This window comes from Vombatus ursinus, unplaced genomic scaffold (assembly GCF_900497805.2).
Source record: "Vombatus ursinus unplaced genomic scaffold, bare-nosed wombat genome assembly UNPS02015175.1, whole genome shotgun sequence".
NCBI lineage: Eukaryota > Metazoa > Chordata > Mammalia > Diprotodontia > Vombatidae > Vombatus > Vombatus ursinus.
This window is the reverse complement of record NW_020954953.1, coordinates 17,663,257-17,688,204: the sequence shown is the minus strand read 5'-3', so window position 1 is coordinate 17,688,204 and position 24,948 is coordinate 17,663,257. Positions and strand designations below refer to the sequence as shown.

The 24,948-nt window shown below is 38.5% G+C and overlaps 1 protein-coding gene across 1 annotated transcript in view; it reads left to right on the top strand.

Annotated features, from left to right (window-relative positions):
• The window catches only part of LOC114031453 (NADPH oxidase 3-like), a 101,321-nt gene that overhangs the window by 2,177 nt on the left and 74,196 nt on the right, over positions 1-24,948 (top strand). The window contains exon 4 of the mRNA XM_027846513.1: positions 882-966. Within this exon, the coding sequence (XP_027702314.1) occupies positions 882-966 (85 nt within the window). The remainder of the gene's footprint in view (positions 1-881; positions 967-24,948) is intronic.

Below are 24,948 nucleotides of genomic sequence, written 5' to 3'. Positions count from 1 at the left end.
GAATCTTATCCCAAAATCACAGGCTTTTTTCCTAATTATACTTATTTCAAAATGTTTGGTGCTTGGCCATACATCTTGCCAAAGAGAATCACAACTTATATAAAATTACTTTCTGACAAGGGAAAAATGTGGGGTTTTCAAATCTCAGCATGAATAGAAATCATTGATAATAAGTTAGTAAAAATCCATATAATCTCTATAATGTCTTTCTCCAAGTATCTTTAAAAATTAATGGGTCATTTAACCCATATAGGATTATGTTCTATAGATGGGATAAGATATGAAACCTATTTTTCTAAATGCAGAAACCAAGGAATGGATGTTAGCAGGTTTGCCCAAATCAGTGAGGCTCATTCAGTTAGTCTTAGGAATTCAGACGTTGGCAGAGTGGAGAGCTGGGCATAGAGTTGGGAAGATTTAGCTTCCTGAGTTCAAATCTGGCCTCAGATACCAACTGATTTGGTGACTCTAGGCAAGTCATTTAACCCTGTTTACCTCAGTTTCCTCCTTTGTAATCATTTTACAATTTACAATTCAGCTCATTGCTAGAGAAGAAAATGGCTAACCATTCCAGTATCCTTGCCAAGAAAATCCCAAATGGGGTCACAGAGAGCTGGACATAACTGAAAAATGACTGAACAAGAAATTTAGACTCATTGACTTAATTTTCCCCCTGAATTTGACTAAATAGGTTGCCCTTCCTTCTTCCGATTGAACAAGTTGAAGGAAGGAAGAGAATTGAACAAATCAACTGGTTGTTTTAGTGTCATATAGACAAAACTCAGTAATTCAATGGCAGAAAAAAAGAATGAGCATTCAGATTTCCCAATTCTCATTCCATTATCCATTATATTCAAAAACTATCATGTCTTCCCATCCAGTGTTGCGGAGGACCATGGAAGAAACAGTTAGACAAAAGTCTCAAGTTCCACAAGCTGGTGGCCTATGCAATAGCTATTAATGCAAGTAAGTATTTCATTATTTATAGATTTTCTCTTCCTCCTGATTTATGAAATTTGGGATTATCCAAAACAATTTTCTAAGAACTTAGATATGATACCCTCCCCAAAAAAATAAAATAAGAGAATCAGGGTTTAGCCTTAGGTAAGAAAAATCTACAGCAAGGCAACCTTGTGTTAGAACTAGCAAAGTATAGTGAGAAAACCCTAGATTTTAGTCGGATAAACTGGGCATGAATATTCTACTATATGCTTACTTTGTGACCATGGAGAAGTCATTCAATCTTTCTTGTGCTCATTTTCCAAATATTCCAAAATGAGAGATCTCTCAGCCGCCTTTCTTCCCTAAATTCTATAATTTGCCTTCTGTAGGGCCATTAAAGTCAAGAAAGAATAATTTGGTATTTAACCTTTTAAAGTCTATTTGCTCAGATGTTCTTGCTGCCCCATTTTCCACTACTTAGTATGGGATAGTTGATTAACCACTATTTTCAATTATGAATAATTAAGCTTGGGGGGTTATTGTATGCTCAATTTCTCCTTAAAAGTAAATATGTCATTTTTAATACAGTTCAATGGGGTACAGCACTAACTGGTGCAATTAATTGCATTTATGGTCACACAAAAATAATTTTTAGGTTGCAACAAAGGAAGAAATGAGAGAAGAAGAAAGGGAGGGAAGGAAGGAAGGAAAGGACGGAAGGAGGGAGGAAGGGAGGCAGGGAGAGAGCAAAGGAGGAAGGGAGGCAGGGAAAGAGGGAGAAAGGGAGGGAGGGAGAGAGGAAAAGAGGGAGAAAGATAGAAAGGAAGGACAGGATGGAGAAAGGAAGCAAGGATGGGAAGGAGGAAGGAAAAAAAGAAGGAAGGAAGGGAGGGAGGGAAGGAGGGAGGGAAGAAAAGAAGACAACAAAGTTGTGGAAATTAGTAGACAGTTGTAAAATAATGGATATAAACTGCTTTGAAACGATATAAAGCACCATAAATATTTAAGGTAGATACATATTTTTTCAAAGGCTCCAAAATTAGTATATTTCAATATGCGCCAAAAATGAAACAGGAAAACAAAGATATTGAAATGAAGGGCTACACATATGATAAAGAGTTATGATCCAGGACTCTTTGCCTCAAACCAATTTAACTATAAAATGTGTTCCTCATTTGTTTTTATCCTCCCATGCATAGAGAATACCAGAGTAAAAGGAACACTCCAAAACAAATGTGAATTTAATTAAGCAACAAGATACGACAGACTTTGCAGAAGTGCAAATTAACATAGATTTGGGGTGTGCAATGAAACATGAGGCAAAGATTCTCCCAATTGATTTTTCTTAACACCAGATTAAACTAACCAGGGAGATGCTTTGAAAAAGACTTTGTGGTTTGTTAAGGAATAGGGGTAAAGAGATGCGAGACTCAGAAGAAAAAGATCTAAAAGGGAGTATCAAATTAAACGAAAAGGAAAGATCCAAAGCCAAGAAAAAAGATGGCAGAAAGAACCTCTGATATTTTGCACTATGAACTGTGCTGGAACAAGGGCACCACAAGCCCTATTCCCCTCAAGTCAAGGATAGGGCTTACCCTTTGGTGCTCAAATTTTTAGGTGATCTCTTCCTCCCTCATTGAGTAATCACAAACTACTTAGCTGCTGACCGGACCATGAAAAGCATTGTGTTCCTATTCCCAGAAACCACTTGTCTGATCAATCAGCAAGCATTTATTAAGTTCCTCTCTGTGTTAAGCATAGTGAAGGGCTCTGAAGGAAGATACAAGAACAAACAATGAAGCAGTCCTGGCTCTCAAGGAACTTGACTTCAATCAATTTTTTTTTTAATTTCTTATGTTATAATTTTTGAACCTGTGCTTCTAGAACAGAAGAGTGGAGAGACTAATCTTAAAGATATTCAGAATAGAAATAATAACAATAACAATAATATCTTGGTAACCACAGTGGATAGAGTGCTAGGCCTAGAATCACAAAGGTTTGAGTTTAAATCTGATCTCAAATACTTACTAGCTGTATGACCTTGGGCAAGTCATTCAACCTATTTCTGCCTCATTTTCCCCAATTGTAAAATGGAGATAATGATAGCACCTACCTCCCAGGGTTGTTGTGAGAATCAAACCAGATAATATCTGCAAAGTTTTTAACACAATGCCTGGTATATAGTAGGTACTTAATAAATGTTTGTTTCCTTCCTTCCTTCCTTCTATAATAACAATGTTAGGGCACAACGATGTTGGTTACAATCACTAAATTTTGCTGAACAATCACCATAGTGGAAGTTTTCCATAAGCTGTTAAGTTGTAATCCTATATATAAACATAAACATAAAAAGTCACAGAAGAGAAGGCCAGACCTAGGCCTCAGAGTGTTGAAATAAAAAACTGCTGGATGCATCTCAGGAGAGAGAGCAGAGAATTGCAAACTCTTCAGTATTTGATCATCTCCTAAATACCCACCCCGAATTTTTTTCCAAAAGAAGAATTAGTCCTAATACAGTTCTGCCAGAGGTACTGTGAACTCTCTGGAAACTCGAGTCTTGGTCCAAGCTAACAAGATTTCATGGGATTTATAAATGAATGCCACTCACACTGCCAGTAGGATGGAGACTTGGACACTGTTCTGATTGGATAAATCCAAAAATCCTCACACATATATAATATGGTAATAGTGTACCTTACAAAGACAGGTGAAGTTGAGGAAAGAAGATCAGTGACTCTCTAGGAATCAAACAGAATGCACTGTCTTTCCTAGCACTTCTAGACAATGAATTGGATTTTCAGAACCACTAAAATAGGCTCCCAGAGTAGATCCTTTTCTGCTGAATAGAATCAGGTTAGTGGCTAGCAGATTTCCATGGTGGTTAAAGGAATAGAAGGCATTCAAGTAGTACTCTGCATTATTATTTTTTTTAAAGTATTTAGCAGTGTGTGAACTATCCCCCTACTATACTGTGAGCTTTATTCATTGTTTAATCCCTTTTCCCCCCACAAATTCCTACTGCAATGTCTCATTACGGTTGGAAAGTGACCCTCAGTTCTTGAAAGCCATGCCAGTGAACTGTAGGTTCTGGAAGGTTCTAACATATTGGAAAAGCTTGAAGTATGATCCTGCCAGCTGACTGTGTCTACTTTCTGAAAATCTAGCTAAGTACCGAGAAACTCATCATGAGTAGACTGGTCATATGCTAATGAATTATTTGGCTTTGACAACTCAAGAATCAAAGAAAATACAAAATCAACCTTAGTCCCATGTGGTTGTTTTGTTCTTCCATGATGAATGTGTTGGGAGGACAGAAAAGGAGCAGAGAGTGCTATGAATCACATCCTTTTTAGTCTACCAATGAACTATTAAGTTAACTGTAGATTTTCTAAATGTTTGATCTCTGTCCAATGACTAATGAATTCAAAAAAATCAATTTCACAAGTACACTATGGGAGAAGCATGACTAGACCGAAGTTAATCTGAAAAAATTATCTGAGGGTTTTAGTGGAATGCAAATTTAATATGGATCACCAACATGAAATGGCGGCCAAGAAAACTAATGTGATATTAGACTACATTAGGAAAGGCTTAGTATTTAGGAATAAAAGACCACATCTAAAGTATCAGATTCAGTTCAGGATACCACATCTAAATGATGGCATTGACAAGCTGGAGAATATCCTTAGGGGAGTAATCTCCTAGGAAGGGATTCTTTTTCAGGTCTAAATTGGACTAAGGGGCCATTGAATTTCCTTCCAACTTTGAAATTCTGTGATTCTATAATTGACCTACTATTAGAAAATATGGACTATACCAATATCAATATTCTCATGATAAACGAAACCAGAAGACAAAATAAAATTTCAAATTTTATGCTGTCCACATCCAGAAAAAGAACTACGGAGTCTAAATGCAGATTGAAGTACATTATTTGATCTCTCTCTTTTTTCTTTTTTCTTTTTTGTTTGTTTCTTCTTTCTCATGGTTTCTCCCACTGGTCTGGTTCTTCTTTTCAACATAACTAATCTGAAAATAAGTTTTATATAAGTGTATATGTAGATTCTATATCAGATTGCTTGGGGTGGGGGGAGGGGAGAGATGGGGAGAAACTTTGGAATTAAAATCTTGGGAAAGTGAATGCTGAAAACTAAAAATAAATAAATTAATTAAAAAAATTTTTTTAAATATAATTTTTTTTAAATCTCAAATTTTAATTAAAAGGAAGGTCCTCCTTATAGAGGAAAATGAGGAGTTAGCAGAGTTGGGTTTTTTCATGTCCTTAAAGACAACAAGAAAGATCATCTCATGGAACAATTGGTGTTTTCATTTTGTAATGCTTATTTATGAGTACAGAGCAGCTAGGTGGCACAGTGGCATTGGACCTGTAGTCAGGAAGATCTGAGTTCAAATGTGACCTCAGACACTTACTAGCTGTTTGACCCTGGGCAAGTCACTTAACCCTATTTGCCTCAGTTTCTTCATCTGTAAAATGAGCTGGAGAAGGAAATGCAAAAGACTCCAAGATCTTTGCCAAAAAACCCCAAACAGGGGTCACAAACAGTAGGACATGACTGAAAAATGACTGAACAATATGAATAAAAAGCATGAGCATAAGTGAAAAAGACAACCTTGAAGATAATTGCAGCTTAAGCACCATTATCTCCTTCAGAGATGAAGAATTAGAAAAATTCTACAATGAAATAGGTAAGATCCTTCAAATCAAGTCAATGTATCCTATTGATTACTTCAATGCCAAAAAAAGGTAGGGAAGAATGGCAGAAAAAAAAATACAATACTGATAACAGTGGATATGAGTAAGGTAAAGATCAGCACTGCTACTATAAAATATAGATCAGATTTGAAAAAAGAAAGATTTCAAAAACTTGTCCAGGGGTCACATAGATACTAGGGGTCAGAGGTAGGCCTATTTAGCAGTGTGTGAACTATCCCCCTACTATGCTGTGAACTTTATTCATTGTTTAATCCTCCCCCCCCACAAATTCCTACTGCAATTTCTCATTATGGTTGGAAAGTGACCCTCAGTTCTTGAAAGCTATGCCAGTGAACTGTAGGTTCTGGAAGGTTCTAACATAGCTTTCTACCCACTGTGTGATGCTGCCTCTCATAAGCAGATGTACAGAAAAATAAACACATGATAATTCTATGGAGGAGAAGGCAGTAGAAGCAGAGGAAAGACTTCTTATAAAAAGTGGCATTTGAATAGAATTTGGAAGAAAACGAGGGATTCTAAGATACAAAAACAAGGTGAAAGCATTCTAGTCATGAGGAAGAGTTGATATAAAGGTACAGAGACAAGAGATGGAGTTTCAGGGGTGAGAAACAGGGAATACCAAGTTATTTGTTCAGTCATTCAGTCATGCTTGACACTTGGTGACCCCAGGGATCATAGCATGCCAGGCCCTTCCATCCTCCATGTCCCAAAGTCTGTCCAAACTCATATTTGGTGCTTCCATGACATCATCTATCCATCTCATTCTCTGCCATACCCTTCTCCTTTTGCTTTTAATCTCTCCCCAAATCAGGGTCCTTTCCAGAGTCTTGTCTTCTCATGTCTTTCCAATGAGAAATCTGAGTTAATTTCTTGAAGTATAGGCTGATGTGATATCCTTGCTGTCTAAGGAACTCTCAAAGGTCTTCTCCAGCACCATAACACCAGATTAACTGGACCTGAAGTGTAGGAATGGGAGTAATGTAGGACAAGGTTGGTAGCAGAGATGGGAGCCTGGTTGCAAAGGGCTTTAAAAGCCAAGCTTTAAAGCTTATGGTTGATCCTAGAGGCAATGGCATACTAGTCACTGAAGTTTACTGAGTACAGAAATTATATCGTTAGACCTGCATTTCAGTAAAAAATCACTTTGAAAGCTACATAGAGGATGAATTAGAGACAATCTACTCACCTGAGGCAGGTAGACCAATTTGAAAGCTTAATACAGTAATCTAGAAGAGTGGTGATGAGAATCTGAGCTAGGATGATAATGTGGGTAGAAAGAAAGTAGTGGACATGAGAAATGTCATAAAGATAAAAATTATAAGATTTAGCAACTGGTTAGCTATGTGGGGTGAGGGAAAGTGAGGCATTAAGGGTAATAATAATAATAGCTACCATTTATATATCTCTTTAAGGTTTACATATATCTCTTTTAATTCTTACTACAATCTTGTAACTTAGGTGCTATTATTGTTTCCATTTTACAGATGACCAAACTGAGGCTAACTGACTTGACTAGGGTCACAAAGCTACTAAGTGTCTGAGGTAGGATTCAAACTCAATTGTTCCTGACTCCACAGCCAACACTCTATTGACCAGGTCATCTAATTGCCTCTAACACCAATAGAGGGAATTTTTACTTTAGTGTGTCCATAGATTCATTGAAATACTGGAATATAAACTTTTTGAAGGACCACACAGTACCTCTATGTAATATAAACATATTACCTCTATATGATATACATATATTACATATTACTGTGATACAGATATAATGCTAGATATATGCTTCTATCACATAATTTCCTCTTTCACAGTTACATTGTGTATATGTGTATATACATATAGATATAGACATATACATATAGATACATATAGTCACACATACCCATATGTGTGTACATATACATAAGTGTATATATGTATATATGCATATATACATAAGTGTATATATACACACATATGGGTATGTGTGTCTATATTTATGCACACATATATATGTATACATACATGCATATATACAAACATGCATATATATATATATATACAAAACCCCACCCCCTTCAACTGATGGTAGAGATTTCTCTCTGCTGGTTTATATACATTTCTTCCTTCAGTACTTGAAAGATTGTGATTTCATTGGCATGGGTACTCTTTCTAGCAGTGCAGATCACAACCCTTCCATGACTTAGTAAACAGTTTCATAAATTGCTGTGGTTTAAAAAAAATCACTTGACGGCTAGCCTTCCAGTGATGAGTCTCTTTGCCCTTCAGCTAAGCTGTTTTTCAGAAGATAGACTCATGTCTGTCACCAAGCCTGTACTCAAAGGTTGTCCAGCTTGAGAGGACTCATCCGACCTTGAGCCCTCCTGCCATAGCCTCAGAGAACCCAGGGTCACCTCCACATCACAAGGAGGCACAGGAATGAAACTAGAAAGGAAGATTTTTAAATACATTTTTTTCTTAATTTATACACACTAATACCATACAATAGAAAGGATTTAAACCCATAAAAAAATAAAAATTCCAGCCCCCCAAAAGAATCCTTCAGATCTAAGCAAAGAATAGATTCTGAGTAGATCAAATAGTTCCAGTATGCATATGTGTATGCATCCATATATGTAAGTATATGTCTTAAGTGAATATGTGGAATTGACAGCTACTTCAGAGATCATAGATTACTCAATAAGCATTTATTAAGTGTTTCACAAGTGCCAAGCACTGTGCTAAGCACTTGGTGATACAAAAACAAAACATGGGCCCCAACCTCAAAGAACTCACATTCTAGTGGGGGAAACGACTTGCAACAAACAGCACATAAAGTCAAATCCAAAATCGTGCTTTAAAATTTTTTCTTCTCCCTAGCACCTATGCCTGAGAAACGACGACAGGGATCCACCATTTACCGTTTTGATTCTCCAATGGTGGGGGGCAAGGCAGAGGGCAGTGGTCCTGGAGAGTTACAAAAGCAGAAAAAGAGAGAAAGAAGAAAACATCTTAGGGATGAAGAAGGTACTCCTGTGACTTCCTAAGAAATCAACAGGAAAAAACTAAGCCTTCTAGAGTCCTGTCATGCAAGCAATGCAAACGTTTAATTGAAGTTTTAATGTGTTTTTTAAATCTACATTGGTTTAGAAGGCACTTAGAAGTCTGGCAGCAAATCCAATGCCATCAGCTAAAAACATGGAAATCCCCGTGGTGCATTTTGTGGACTTTCTCTATAGCTCCTGTACAGAGGGAGCTGCTCAAGCCTTTGAAGAGTCCATGGTGAAAATTCCCAGGATAGGCCTGAGTTTGCCAGGCATTTACTGAAAGATGCTGCAGCTGGATCTTAACCTTAAGCAACACCATCTATTTTCTTACTAAAGCCCTTTTAGAGTTAAAAGAGAGCAGGAATCTTGGAAACCCTACCCATGCACATTTAATTAGTGAGCTAATGCCAGAGTTCAAGTAAAAAGCTTTTATTGAAGGGGGGAAAGGGGAAAATCATAAGGGCTACAATTAAGAGTTCAGTTGCCCTGAGTAAGTTGTTTTTCTTTTCTCTAAAAAAAATAAAGAAAGAAAGAAGATCAAAGGGATTGTAATTGAGAAAGAATCTTAGAAGTCTGGTCAGTCCTTACTATCTTTCTGCCTGCCTGTCAATGATAACAATAATTCTGGAGTTCGTCACTTCCTAATTAACCATCCTTTAGAAATGAGATCCCAGGGACAAATTCTGACTAGGCCTCTGCAGCCGGAATTAGGTCCCAAACTTTGGTCCGATTTCTGCAGGAATGTGTGCTGACTATGGGGCAATGTGAGTGGCATTCATTTGTAAATCCCACTGAATTTTATTAACCAGGACCTGGGCTAGAGTTTTTAGACAACTCTCCAAGTGCCTCCAGCAGAACTAGATTAGGAATAATTCTTTTTTTTTTAATTTTATGTTATTATTTTATTTGGAAAAGGACAGGATGAGGGCCAAGTACTAAAGAGACTGAATGTTTGCAACTCTCTGGGGCCTTTCCTCCTGAGCTGGGGTCCTTATTTCAACATCCTACAGCTGAGGCCTAGGCCAGGACTGTTTCTGGAAGTCTCTCCCTATTACAGGTTGGCAAACTAATTTTCACAGCTTATGGGGGATTGCCAGTTTGGTAATTGTCTAGCACTGGAACCCGGAGGATGAAAGGAACTGAGTCTGAGGGTGGGTCAAGCTTTGCACAGGCCATTTTCTACTGCTCACTACAGGTTCAAAAGCATTTTCAATTGGAAGGTTCCTCAAGTTCTACCTGGAACACCTGGGAGTCTAGAATGCTCTGCATTAATAAGAATGGAAGGGTGTGTAAGTAGGGCTTTATATTACTGGGGTTAGAGATCTCTGAAAATGATTTATTAGGAGGGGATTACCCACCGCCCAGGCACTTCTTATCATAAGTAGGAAAGCTGGAAGGCTAGAAGGCAGAAAGCCAGGCTAATCAAGATTCCCATCACTGAATTTACAGAGCTGCCCAAGATTCCAGATGACATTGTTTTGTGGTCTTCCTTTCTCCCTTCTCTTTCTCCCTTCTTTTCCCCTCCCTTCTTCTCCCCTTCCTCCCTAGCATCATTCCATCACTTTCTAATTGCATCCTTTAACAGTATAACCAATGAAAGCCTGTGGTTCAATCCTAGAGGAGAATGAGTGAGAAATTAGAGGTTGGAGCGCAAACTCTTGGGGTGGTTGTGCTCCCTCCAAAGTTACCCACCTCTATTAAAATGGGTTAAGAAGTGCACAGTGACAAGCTGCCCAGGACACGGGGGCAGGACGTTCTGGGCTGTTTTCCCAGGATTAGAGGCAGCTCAGGACAGCTCTTTACAAAAGGCAGCAAGAGCAAGGCAATCAGAGCTTGGTTTATTTAGGGTCCCCACCCCACCATAACCCTCCCTAAAACCATAGATGCTGGTCAAATTTCTTATTCAGTAAGGAAAGTTTTGAAAATGTAATAATTGCTTTGTCAGGGATCGGGAGACAGGGAGAGCATCCCCACCCCCCCTCCCCCGAATGGAAATCTGCAAGACTGCTTGTTACCATGGAAGTAGCAGAGAGAGACACTTCATTATCAGATGCAACTCTGACCCGGCGACGTTAGGTAGCCTCAGGAGAGGGTCTGGAGAAGGGCAAAACAGAGATGGCTTCAGATGCAAGTGCTCTGGCAAAAATATCTGGGTCCAGATTTGTGAGTGACAAATCCCCAGAGAGAGATTTTCCCTTGCTGCTGTAGAATGTACTTGGGGTGTGGAAGAGGAAATCTGAATGTATCGCTCTCCATCATTTTGTATCTTTGAGTTAATGCCTGGTTTATTCCTTCAATAAACATTTATTAAGTACCATATAGTAGTACCTGCAGTAGTACTTGTTAGTATACTAGGGGTTAGAGGGCTGGACTATGGATCAGGAAGACCTGAGTTCAAATTTCAACTCAGAAGATATTTATTAGCTCTGTGACCTTGCGCAAGTTGTCTCTGTTCCTTATACATATGAAGATGAGTTCAATTCGGTTCGACTATATGAGCCTTCCAGCTTTAAAATCTATGGTCAGTGTGAGAGGGACAACATGGATCAAAAGTGTCTGAGCATGAAAACAAAAAAAGTCCAGTTTCTGACATGCATGAGTCTGGGCAAGTTATTTAACCTCCAAGTGCCCAAGCATGGAAAATGATTACTGATCTGACAGTCTTGACAGAGAGTTTCCTACACTAATGAAATCAGAGGTCTGATACACAAGCAGCTAAATGGAGTGCTAGGGCCTAGAATCAGGAAGACTCAAGTTCAAATTCAGCCTCAGACACTTACTAGCTCTGTGACCCTGGGCAAGTCCCTTAACACTATTCGTCTCAGCTTCTTTATCTGTGAAATGGGAATAATACTAGGACCTACCTCCCAAGGTTGTTATGAGGATCAAATGAGATATTTTTAAAGCACTTAGCATAGTGTTTAAAACATTTTAAGTACCATATAAATGGCATTTTGAAAAATATACAAATGTGTAATATCATTACAGAACTCCAAATTCAACCCTCTCCCAACTTATGTAACACTTAGTTTTATACCTCTAACATACTTAAAAAATTTTTTTGGTGGAGTAAAAAGACTTAGTACCATCCCTAGTACATAGTAGGTGCTTTATAAATGCTTTTTTTTCTTCAAACTTTTTTCCCCTTCCATTGCATTTTGCTACCTTATGAACTTACTGCTCATAATCTTACACCATCCTTCTCTATATGATTTTACAAACAATCTATCATCTAAACAGGTCTATTCTCTAGACATTGCTGTCCTTGGCTGGAGTATCTCTATACCTACACTTAGCAAGGAAATTAAGTGTTGTCTGGGGAGATTTTAGGCTCTTTTGATCTCCTTGTGGCAATTGATCTACATCAGTTAGGAAATGGATATAATCAGTGCCAATGGCCACGTACACAGATGAAGTTAATACAGATTAGAAAGTCTTTAATAAGTGAATATGGAGAGATGGAGGTTCATGAAAAGATTCACGGAAGAAATGGCTTTTGAGCTGAACCTTGAAGCATTAGTTTGCTTTTAAATATATGACATAATGAGAAGACGGATTAGAATTTAATTTGTTAAACAAATGCAGGTGTTGGACTAGATAACACTTAAGGTCTCTTTCAGCTATAAATTCTATGAGCATCCTTGCCTTCTACAGAACTCAAAGAGCCATATAGATATTAAATCTATAAAATAGATTCATGGAGTTGATTGGAGACAAGTATTGCTTTTCCCATTTTGTTAGATGGACGGAGACAGAAAGCAAGTTGCCCGAAGTTGCTCAACAAATCATAAGCAGAGGTAGGAAGGAAATTTGGTCACCTCTGGTGCATACTACCTATGGGATCTTGGACAAGCCACACCCTTCCTGTGCCCCCATTTTTTTCATCTATAAAATAAAGGGTTAGACAAGATTGTCTCTAAGGTCCCTTCCAGCTCTGTACCTATGACCCTATGACCTGACTCTATCCCAGTGTTCTATATGCTAGAGTACATGGCCTCTCATGTTTAAAGTATTTTTGAAGCTATTTCCTGAAGTCACAGATGTTCTTTAGTACAAGGAGGATGTAAGGAAAAGAAGATTTTTCCCTTTCCAAAATATAGCATTAAAGTTATCAGTCTTCCCTCCTGGTAGCTGTGAATTATAAAGACAGAAATATGTGCAAGATGGGTGAAGGACATTGAACTTGTCTCCTTAGTTTAACTTTTGTTCTAGCTAAAATATATTCCCACGCTAAACGAGAGAGAATCTCGGGAATATTTAAGTATAAATTAGATAGTTAACCATAAAAAAGTGCTTTGATCTCAGCATAAGACTTAGGGGTAGAAAAAAAAGACAAATTTTAACTTGGGGGTACTCTGCTTTTTTTTTTTGCCTGGGTATTTGTGGCTATGGTTGTTAACCTTCCCTTATCAATGGTGAAGGTCTGGTGACTATACCCTAGAAGTCTGAAAATAAGATGGCTTTTTGTGACTCTGAAGAGGCGAGCCCAGAATATAGTTGTTATTGTTGTTCAATTGTGTCTGACTCTTCCTGATGCCATTTGGAGTTTTCTTGGCAAAGATACTGGAGTGTTTTGCCATGTCCTTCTTCAGCTCATTTTACAGATGAGGAAACTGAAGCAAACAGGTTTAAGTGACTTACCCAGGGTCACGCAGCTAGTAAGTGTCTGAGGTCAGATTTGAACTCAGGAAGATGAATCTTTCTGACTCTAGGCTCAGCATTCTATCCACTGTGCCATCTAGCTGTCCCCCTTAGTATATAGTAATAGGGAACAATTCCCAATAGAAATTATGCTCTGAAGTTGCCGGAGGAACACTCAGACGAGTGTTCTCAGAAGAGAAACAAGCCAACAGAGATTTGGGGTATGGCCATCAACAACACAAGACCATCACCATGAGGAATAATAGGACCAGAAGAATGTGGCAAAGATATTCTCTTTTCTAGAAACTTTTTCTTTTTATTCCATTTCATTAAATGTCTTCACTAATTGTGCCCTCTGGCTAATAGAAGCTAGAATAAATACAAAAGGTAAATACATTGGTGGGACCTTGATATCCCACAGATTATCTGGAATCTATATAACTATATGGAAACCTGGGGACGGAAATATGAAATGAGAGTGTCTCTGATGCTACATTGAATTTAAATTGGCAGGCTAATTTGCCACACCTACCAGAGCATAGACCCAGTAAGAACATTGCAATGACACCAGAAGACACTGATGGTGGTCCTAAAGAACTATCAGTTTAAATTGCCCCTCAACACATGCTGTAGCCCAATGTGTCCTTCACACGTATGTGTCCCTCACATACGTGTCCCTCATGTGTATGTGTGCCTCATATGTATGTGTCCTTCACATGTATGTATGTGTCCCTCACATGTATGTGTCCCTTATGTGAGATCCTTTTTGTGCTCACTCTCCTCACCAATAATATTTTGGGGAGAATGTGCCTTTGGTATGTGGCAGTAATGTTTCATCGTGAATTTTTCTTTCTATTCTATTTCATTCAATGTCTTTGCTTTGAACTAATTGTGTCCTCTGACTGATGGAAGCCAGAATAAGTACAGAAGATAAATACATTTGCGGGGGCTTGTTGTGGCACAGATTATCTTGAACCTATACAACTATTCAGGGAGCTGGGGTAGGGGAGTATGAAAAGGGAGTGTTTCAGGTGTTCCATTGATATTGCATTGGTAGTCTAATTTATATCAAATTACTGGCATTCACTGAATGTTTGATTCATTTAGAGAAGGTTATAGAAAACTTTTTTCTTTTGCTTTAAAAAAATAATTCAATTCAAAACAATATTTATTAAGTGCCATGTATACAGAATATTATGCTAGGATAAACAAAACCAAGAAATAATCCCCACTTTCAATGAAATTATGCTTTATTAGAAAGACAAAACAGATATATTACAAAAAATTTGAGATCTCCTAATCAGAGAAATACAAATCACCACAACCTTAAAATATTACCTTGAATCCATTAGAATGGTAAAATAAAATCCAATGTTGGCAAGGTTGTGGGGAAATGGCACTTTAATGCATTAGTGGTAGGACTACAGACTAGGCCAAACATTTTGGAGAATAATATGAAAATACACAATGAGTCATAAAACTGATCCTACTTTTGGAACAAATATTTGGATCAAATGATTGCATTTGATCCCTCAATCAAGCATTTATTAAGCACCTACTATGCACTGAGCACTGTACTATAGTGTCCTTGAGGACACAAGGTCAAAATCAAAAGTCCTGTCCTCAAGGAACTTACATCAAGAAAGTAAAAAACATATTCACATATAAGTAGGTACACAATATTTACAAAGGAAATCCAAGGTAGTTTGGGTGGATGAGACACTAGCAGCTGGGAAGAGTAGGAAAGGCTTCAAGTAGAAGATACTACTTGTTAGAATTCTAGCCCTAAAATATCACATGTGGGGGAGGGCCTAACTATGTGAAAATATTATAGTTGCTCTATTTGTAATAGCAGAAATCTAGAAGAAACCTGTATGACCAATAATTAGAGAATAACAGAAAAAGTTATAGTGTAATAATAGAATAGAATATTTTAGTATCACAAAACTCAAGGCATGACATGTACAAGGAAATACACAAAGGCTTATATGCTTTGATTTGAACCAAAATCAGCAGAGTAAGAATTATATAAACTTACTACAATTATGTCTATATATACATATATAAGATACATTTTTAAGAAAGGGAAGGAAAAGGGAAGGAAGGGAAGAAGAGAGGAAAATGGAGTCAAAAGTTATAGAATTTTAGGTAGGCTTAGTAGAGGTCATCAAACAAAAGCATTTTCTTTATTTATTTAATGTTTTGCAATTCATTTGGTTTGGCTTTGCTAATGTTTGGAGTAAGATTTTACCCCTTCTTTTATATATGCATTCAATTTTGTTGTACATAATAATATAATTTGAAGTGATTTTGGGAGGGAGAGAGCAATTTGAGAGATTAGGGAAGGCTCCATGGGGGAGGTACAAGGGTTCTATGAGGAGGATACATCCTCTGGCAGGAGGAAATAAGGAGGGAGAGTGAATGTTTGGGAAGATGCTGAAATGGTGAGTTCTACTGTGACCAGAAGGCAGAGCTTATGAAGGAGAACAGTGTGAAATGAGACTGACAAGGTAGGCTGATCATGAAAGGTCTTCGTAGACTGTTTAACTGTAAAAATGACAAAACCTGGAATAACCGATGTAGGTCTCCTCTTGGGATTCCATGACGACTGAGGCATGTATTTCTAATTTGAAAGTATTCATAACCTCAGTATGTTAGTACCATGACCTGATTACATTGATAGTTATTTCCACCCAAGAATGAAAAATGAGACATGAAAACAAGTGGCTTCCCAATATGCCCTCATCATGGTGTGACCTGTTACTGATTGGATACCATAGTCCAACTGACCTGTCATGCTTTCTCTAGTACAATCTATTGTTCCATAAAAATCCCATTGAATTATTTGGATGTTCAGCTTGTTATACCAATACAAGTACCTTTAGGTACCATGTCTGTGTCTAACTAACACTTAAAAAAATAGTAGGAGCGCTATGTCCCTAGAATATACTGCCCTACGTTCCATGCATTTTAAGCTGAGACACACGAGTAAATCTATCGCAGGGATGACACCTACCAATATTATGAGGTTTGGCTCTGAAAATTAAATGGAATAGATAGAACATAGCTTTGATATTGGCATGTTATGCTTTGCAATGTATTAAAATTCCCCACACATAAGAGATCCTAGAGTCAATGATGAGTTGTTAGATATAAGAAATATGATCTGTATATGGAAGAGGAGATGCCTTTATGCTCCCCAAAAGGGAGAATTAAATCTTTTTTATTTTAATTGAGGAGTTTTTTTTAATTGAGGATTTTTAAGTCCTGCCAGGATATGCACTAAAGGAATTTGAGAGCATGGATTTCATCAGAATGTAATTGGAAAGTAAACAATTCACACTTGAGTTAAACAGGTTATTCCCTGCATTGTAGGCTCAGGTTCATACCTGTTTTGGGGAAGGGTACATGATTGTTGGTTGGACCAAACAACTATATTGAGGATCTCTTGGGAAAAGAAGAAACATAATTTGATGTCTCCAAGCCCCTAACATTCCTAATGCTGTTATCACCTCCACCCAAATTCTGTCACAATGATAAATCAGCAAAGGTTAGCTGGATGCAACTCTCTCTTAAAATAGTAGAGAGGATAGAGCATTTGGTCCTGCTAGGCCCAAAATTAAAGTTCATACCAGAACTTGCATCCGTGTTATGTTGTGGAAATGCTATTATCATTTCGTTATTTCTTTCTCAACTCTGTCAAATTGGATGCACCTCAGCTTTTCCTAATTCTGTTTTCCTTTAGCAAATGCCCTGCTGCAGACAGACAGGAAATGTGGTAGTACCTGCTCTGTTGCATTATTAGCCAAGTTTAATACCTATGGTGCTTATGATCAATGCTGGTATATAATGAAATCCAAATCACTTGGAGAGTAAAAAGAAGACATTGACTAATGTAATGAGCTATTTTACAGATCCATAAAATGTGGAACTAAATTTCTTTTCAGTGGAAAATCTTTCTAGAAATAGCTGCTAATGCAGCCAGGATGGACACCTCGCTACATAATTCTGTTGAGACTTAGTACCTTAACTTCTGCCCCTTTATAAGCCTCTGAGTCCCACACCATCACTATTATGATGAAAAGCAAAGTTTACAAACTTGGAGCCATAGCTATAGCTCAACACTCTCCATTATATTGACCTCTACGGTCCCTTCTAGACCTAAATCTGTTATCTGAGGACCAGTTGTACCCTCAGTTAGTGGAATAATATAAGCTTCCTGAGTGCAGTGACTTTGAATTTTGTTTTTGTAGAACCTGAACTTAGCAGGGTGCCTGGCATATAATAGTCATGTAGTAAAAATGACACGGTAGAAAAGTTCTGGAGCCAGAGTCTCTGGGTTTATATCCTATCTCTAATACTTACTACTTGTATGACCTTGGGCAAGTTTCTTAACTTCCCTGGGTTCCTTGTCTATAGAATTGGACTAGGTGGTGTTGGAGCTCCCTTTTAGATCTAGAATGATGATTCTGTGACTTGGTGAATATTGGTTGAACTGAATTGAATACCTCTACCTCTGTGACACCCCTGCCTGCTATTCACAGTATCTGAACTACCTTCTACATTATAACAGGGAAAAATGAAAGCAAGTGACCTTGAAGGTGCTGGGAATCTGGCTGTTTTTAAAGAAGTAGGGTTGGTTTTTGAAAAAGCAATCTGAAAATAACATACTAATCTATAATAATCAATAAATTAATAAAAGGAAGGGGAGGTAAAGGAATAAACATTTATTAAATGTCTCCTACTAGTCAATAGTGGGCCATCTCTAGTTGTCCTGATCTATATCTAGCCACTGGACTCAAATGGCTCTGGAGGAGAGAATGAAGTTAGTGACTTTGCACAGTCCTGCCTCACTTAAATCCAGTTCACTTGCAAGTCACAGCATCACCTTCCTGATATCATTGGTCCTCTTCAAGAATGCAGGACAAACAACAATACTAGTTAATCACAATGCTAAGTGCTTTTACAAATACCGCCTCATTTGATCCTCACAACAACTGTATGAGGTAGTTACTATTATTATCCCCACTTTACAGGTGAGGAAACTGAGATAGACAGAGGTTAAGTGATTTACCCAGGGTTGTACAACTAGTGTTTAAAGGCAAATTTGAAGTCAGGTCTTCCTGACTCCAAGCCCAGTGCTTTATCTACCACACCACTTTGTGGCCAATTTAAAGCATTTATTTTTTCCCATTTAATAATATTTTATTTTTTCCAATTACATGTGAAGATAGTTTTCAACACTCAATTTTATAAGATTTTGAGTCCCAAATATTTTTCTCCCTCCCTCCTCCCCAAGATGGCAAGCAATCTGATATAGGCTGTACAATCATACTAAACATATTTCCACACTAGTCATGTTGTGAAAGAGGACTCAGAACAAAAGGGAAAAACCATAAGAAAGAAAAAAAAGGAGAAAATTGTATGCTTTGATTTGCATTCAGACTCCATAGTTCTTTCTCTGGATGTGGATAGCATTTTCCATCACGAGTGTAAAAGCATTTATTGAGTACCTACTATATACTAGGTATTGGTGATACAGAGACAAAAATTTAACAGTCCCTGCCCTCAAAGAGCTTGCATTCATTTGAGGAAAATAATGTTTACATGAAAGTACAATACAAATACAAGGTCATTTGTGGGGCAGGTACTAGCAGCTAGTGGTTAGAAGAGAGGAAGAGGAAGATCAGGAAATGTTCCATTGTAGGCATGTCACTTAAGTTGAATATTCAAAGAAACTAAAAACTCTGGGAGACAGAGGCAAAAAAGGATTACCTTACTGGCAGAGGTGACAGCTCAGCTAAGCAAAGCTATGGAGACAGAAAATGGAATGTGGTATGTGAGGATCCATAAGACAGTCAGTTTGTTCAAATCCTAGAGTGTGTGAAGAAAACCAAGGCACACCAGGCCCCAAATGATTTATTTGTTGTTGTTCAGTCATTTTTCAATTGTGTCCTACCACTTGTGACCCCATTTGGGGTTTTCTTGCCAAAGATATTGGAGTGGTTTGCCATTTCATTCTCCAACTCATTTTACAGATGAGGAAACTGAGGCAAAGAGGGTTAAGTAAATTGTCCAGGGTCACACAGCTAGTAAGTGCCTGGGCCAGATTTTTTGAACTCAGGAAGATGAGTCATCCTGACTCCAGGCCCAGCACTCTATCCCCTGTGCCACCTATCTGACCCTCAAATGATTTACAGCATAAAGCAATATCCATATGGAAAAACCAGAATTTTCAAGTTTCTGGCAATGTTCCTAGAAGTCATTCAACTGTGAGAGTGGGAAATCCTCCTGGGAGTGACAATCTACCATCTTATATTCAGATTCTCTTAGTAGCATTATGATATTTGGGGGTAGCAAGACACCCCATTCCCTTGCTCTATTTTAAACAATGAGTGGTGAAAGAACTGTTTACCTCATACTTTAAGGAGCTGTGATTTCCTTGATGTGGGAATTCCCTCCACTGATGCTGATTACAATCCCATATCTCTTGGTCTTCTCAAAAATTTGTCACGAAGTGACCATCCTACTGATCTGGTGATATGTCTCTCTGAACATAGCAAAGCTTGTCCTCAGATGTCAGACATACAGATTCCCCCCTGTAAAGTGAAGGTATTGGATTTGCAGCTCTACCTGAAGCCTTTCCAGCTTGGTGGGATTTACCAGGATATTTACATCACTGGTGTAGTCTTTGAGAACACAGAGTGACCTCATACCACCATGAGATAAGAAAATAGGACTCTAACAAGGAGGGGATGAAGAAAGTCTAAAGGAAATTAAGCTGAAGCAATATATAAAGCCATATACTCTCTCCTCCCTACCCCATGACTTGGGGGGGGGTGAGAGGCTGAAGAACATTAAGTATAGTCACAACAAGCTCACAGCAAAACAAGGCCATGGTGGTTTCCAATGGTCACCCCCAGCCAAACAGTGAAAACAAAACATGTGGAATATGTGGAATTTACTCAGATGCTGAAATTACACTGGAAATGTTCTCTGTGTGTGTGTCTCTGTCTCTGCTTCTGTCTCTCTTTAAGTACATTTCTTTTTCTTTCACCAATCTTCTGCCTAAGTAATGCTATTAAAACAGCTTCCAAGGTAAATATTTTCTAGCATCTCCAGAAAACTATAGACCCAGAAAAAACCCATGACAAAGCCGGCCTCATTGACAGTCATATTATGGAAATCCTTGTCATCCCAAAGGAATCCTCCCTTCTGTAAGCACCTCCATCAGGCAAAGCCAGCCTTCCCCTCCTTCTTGCCAGCATTTCCTCCAAGTCCATGATCATTTAGCCCACCGGTGTCTATTAACTGAAGGCACTGATTCCTTTGGTATATGCTTTTTCTACTCCTCTTAAAATATTTCTCTATATGATTCCAGACAGGGCCATTGGGAAAATGCTGGTCAATCTTCCCAAGTGAATTCTCCGAAGACACTGTCAGAAGATGACCAGGATCCTTGCGCCCACCCTACCTATCTAGCCACCCCCACCCCTCCCCCCACCCCAAGCCTTCATTGAATAACCCCAGGTGGTGGTGGCATAGCTGCTACCTATCTCCCTGCCACCACTACCAGCCGGTACAAAGTACCCCTGCCTTTCTCCTCCCCAGAAAACATTTTGAAAACGAAACTTTGATACTAATTAATGAATTAATTAATTCACCCAATGTAAAAGAAAGTAGAGTTTTAAGAAGTTGTCTCCTTCATTCTTTTTCCCCAGTGCTTCTCAGAAATACTTTGATGTCACGTCCCTACTTTCTGCCTATGCTATTTTTACTGCCTTCTCTCAGGAATACAGCTCTTCACTGGAGTCATTATCAGAGTCATGTAAATAGGAATTTTTGTGCCTGATGAAAAGGTGGGGCCTTAGGGAGAGACCATGAGGTCGTGTGTGGGAAGGGAGCAGAGTAATGGCCAGTACAGGGAGGAACCAACCTGGAGTGCAGGAAAGCCTTGAATCCCACTTTCAAGCTACACAAGCATTTGCCTAGAGTGCATCAGAGTGGCTTTCAGGTAAACTAACTGGATCCAGGCATGTCTTGGAGGGAGCAACCTGTCTCCACAAGGCTATGCTTCATGTGGCATGCCCAAAGCAAATAATGAACCTCCACAAGATCAATCTCCTTTAACCCTAAGATGTATCAATAATGGAAAAGAAGGAAGGAAGGAAGGAAGGAAGGAAGGAAGGAAGGAAGGAAGGAAGGAAGGAAGGAAGGAAGGAAGGAAGGGAGGAAGGAAGGGAGGGAGGGAGGGAAGGAGGGAGAGAGGAAAGAAAGAAAGAAGAAAGAAAAAAAGAAAAAAGAAAAAGAAAGATGAAAAGAAAAAACATTTTTGGTGCCCAATACTTTGCTAAGAACTGGGGATATAAATGCAATCAAACATTAAAGTCCCTGCCTTCAAGGAGCTTACATTCTAATGAAGGAAAATCAAACATAAAGGGGCCCTGTGGAGGAGGTACAGTCACTAGCAGCTATGGGTAGCATGACTTTAAAATGGTGGGAAAGTAGTGGATCTGAGAAATTTAAGGTAAAAGCTCAACTATCAGAGTCCAGGGTATCAGGAGCAGAGTCAAGGCTCTAAATGGAGGGAGTTAAGCAGTTGCTCATAGTGCATGGAATGTTGAAATAGAAGAATGGCCAGTAGGGTGGTAGCCAGACCCAGGTGAGGGAGCTGGGTCAGTTGTTGTCAAAAAGAGCCTGGTGGTCATAGGGTAGCACAGAGTTAGCAGCAGATAGGAGAATGTGTCCCTCAGTTTATGCCCCACTTCCTCAGCCACCATAGCTTCCCCTTCCCGTACTCCAGACTCTTTTGAAACCCTGTCTGGGTTGCCATGGTAACTTCTCTCCTGCTCAGGTGTTTTGGACAGATGCTGATACTGAAGCCTTTGAAGCTATTCTGGAAATCTTCCCCTTTGCTTACCTTAGATGTTGGAAGTTAGAATGGATGGTTTTTGCAGAAGAAAACTGTGCCTTGCCTAGGGCTTGCTAAGAGCTCAGGCAAAGAGTACTTTATATAACAATAATAGTTTTCATACTTAGCTGATAAGGTGAATGGGGCTAAAACTTTGGACCAGGATCTCTAGGGGACTTACCTGCAATGTAGATATGACTCACTATTGTAACTTCAGTTTGCTGAGGCATCACCTCCAAAAAGATTTGCTGAGAGATTTGTGTGTTAAAGGGATTTTTTAAAATAAATGTGCTACTAGAAGAGAGAAATGGAGTAGAGTCTGAAGGTTATTCAGAGCAGAAGATGATGGGAGCAAATAGAAGGGAGCCCCATCCATATTAGACAAGGGGTTTGGGCCACAGGACTGCCTTTAATTGTCTGACTTTTTTATATCTGATGCTAATAGCCAAATTTTCACTGAGGGAGGAAATAGCACCCATCTAAATTTCGACACTGGCACAAATCCCCATTTCCTCTATTCTAATCCTAGCTCTGTATATCCCTTGTCTTCTATTCCCATGCCACTGTCCTAGTACAGATCTTCATTACCACCCACCTGGAAAGGTATAATAGTCTCCTAACAGGTCTTCCCACTTCCACTCTCCTCTCTCCAAATCATTTTTACATTGCCATCTATCAGACTTGTTTTCCATATTCACAGATAAGGTCATGTCACATCTCTTGTTGAAAATCTTAAACAGCTCTCTATTGTCTACTGAGTAAAAAACAGTTATCCAAAGCTTTCTACAACCTGATGCCACTCTAGTGTCCTAGCCTTGATCACAAACTACAGGAGCCTAAAAATTCTCAATTCTCACCAAAGCTCTTAAGTTCTATCATGGATATTGTTTGAGTTACTTGGTCTAGTCCAGCTGTTCTATTTGTCTTCATCTCCTCCAGTACTTTTTTCATTTCCTCACATGGCACATCAGAAACTGAACTTTTAGGGCCAAAATATGTTGATGCTAGTGTCATGGATGATAAAGAAAAATTTGTATAGAAATGCTGACAGAACTGCTTTATTTTGCTTCTGTTTGCTTTTCTATCCACTTTCATCTGTAATTGCTCTGAGTTTGAACTGTCTCAGTTGGGTCTCATGCCAAGCCTTCTGCAGATTTGTTTTCTCTCCCACTCTTCTTTGCTGTTTTACAAAACACTATGGCTTGAAATCTTCTACCATTCTCCTCCATACCACTAGCAACTGAGTTTATATTCTAAACCGGTTTTCCCTTGGTTTACATGTTTCATCTAACAAAGAGGCAAGGGTTCCTTGGTTAAGACACTTTCTAATTTCCTTTGGGCTCCTCATCATGGCAATTACTATATCAGCAAGAAGAGAAAATACCAAATGACTGGAAAAATCCATACATGGAAATATTACCAAAAAAGTAATCAAGATGACATCAATCACTATTGATCCATATGACTACTTGCTCATTTCTATAAAATAAGAGAATTATCTAAGGCACTTGTTAAGGGTATGCTTGCTTGAACATATGAGATGAGAGCAGGCAGGCTTTTGGAAATACTTTTCTACAGGAAACCACATCTTCATAGGCACACAATTACCTGAAATGAGTAGAGAGTATAAGATCCCACAGTGCTTATTGTTAGTTGATTATTTTCTTAAAAGGAATTTTACTACGTAGAGCTCTCCTCCAACAAGACATCTCCCATGCTTACATTAAAATCATGTAAGATTGCTTGAAACATACAGAAATGATTTATATGAAGAAATATCCCAAGATAATTTCATTTGGAGAGTCTCTGCTTTTTGAGTAAGGGACAAAGCAGGGAAGCATCATTACCAAAGGATGCTGCACCATGGATGATGTCTTGTAAAATCCAAATGAAAGAAAGATTCCTTACAAATGGTGAGGTTCACCAGTTGCTCCTGGTTGTGAATGATTTGTGTTGGTTACATCAATCACCAGAACCCTATAGTGATTCTTTGATGAGATCCATGGCCACCCAGAACCATTTACACACGGATCCACTGAATGGATGAAGAATGCCTACCTGTTCAAACCATGAATGCAGTTGTTACATCTGCTTTGGTCATTTAAACTGTTTCTGAAGAAGAAAAAATATTTCAGCCAGATTTGAAGAGAGAGAGAAGGAGAGAGAGAAAGTTGACTGGATTGCATTTGAAAAATCTATTTTTTTCAAGCAGCAACTTCTTTTCTAAGCATCAACCTGACACTAGAAAACCACATTAAAAAAAACTTTTTAATAGCCTTTTAAAGAAAAACCTTTTGTTGAGCTTATATGACCATAAATAATAGAATATCATAATTTCTAAAGAATTAAACTTGCTAGTTACCCAATGGGGAATGGAGAAACATATACAGGAAATGTAGCATGATGCACACAGTTGGTTATAGCATGTTAATAAAGTTGCTTTTCATGCAAGAAATCATGTAAAAAGATATTTAGTAAATATATTATGAGAAAAGGAGGTAGGTTAGTCATTTAGCAAGATCAAGAGAAAACAAATGAACAGCCTACACTGATATCCATGGAAAGTTAAAATCTCTATTAAAAAAAAAAGAAGGTAGGAAGCAAGAAGGAGAGAAGGAAGGGAGAGGGAAGAAAGGAAGGAACGAAGGAAGGAAGGAAGGAAGGAAGGAAGGAAGGAAGGAAGGAAGGAA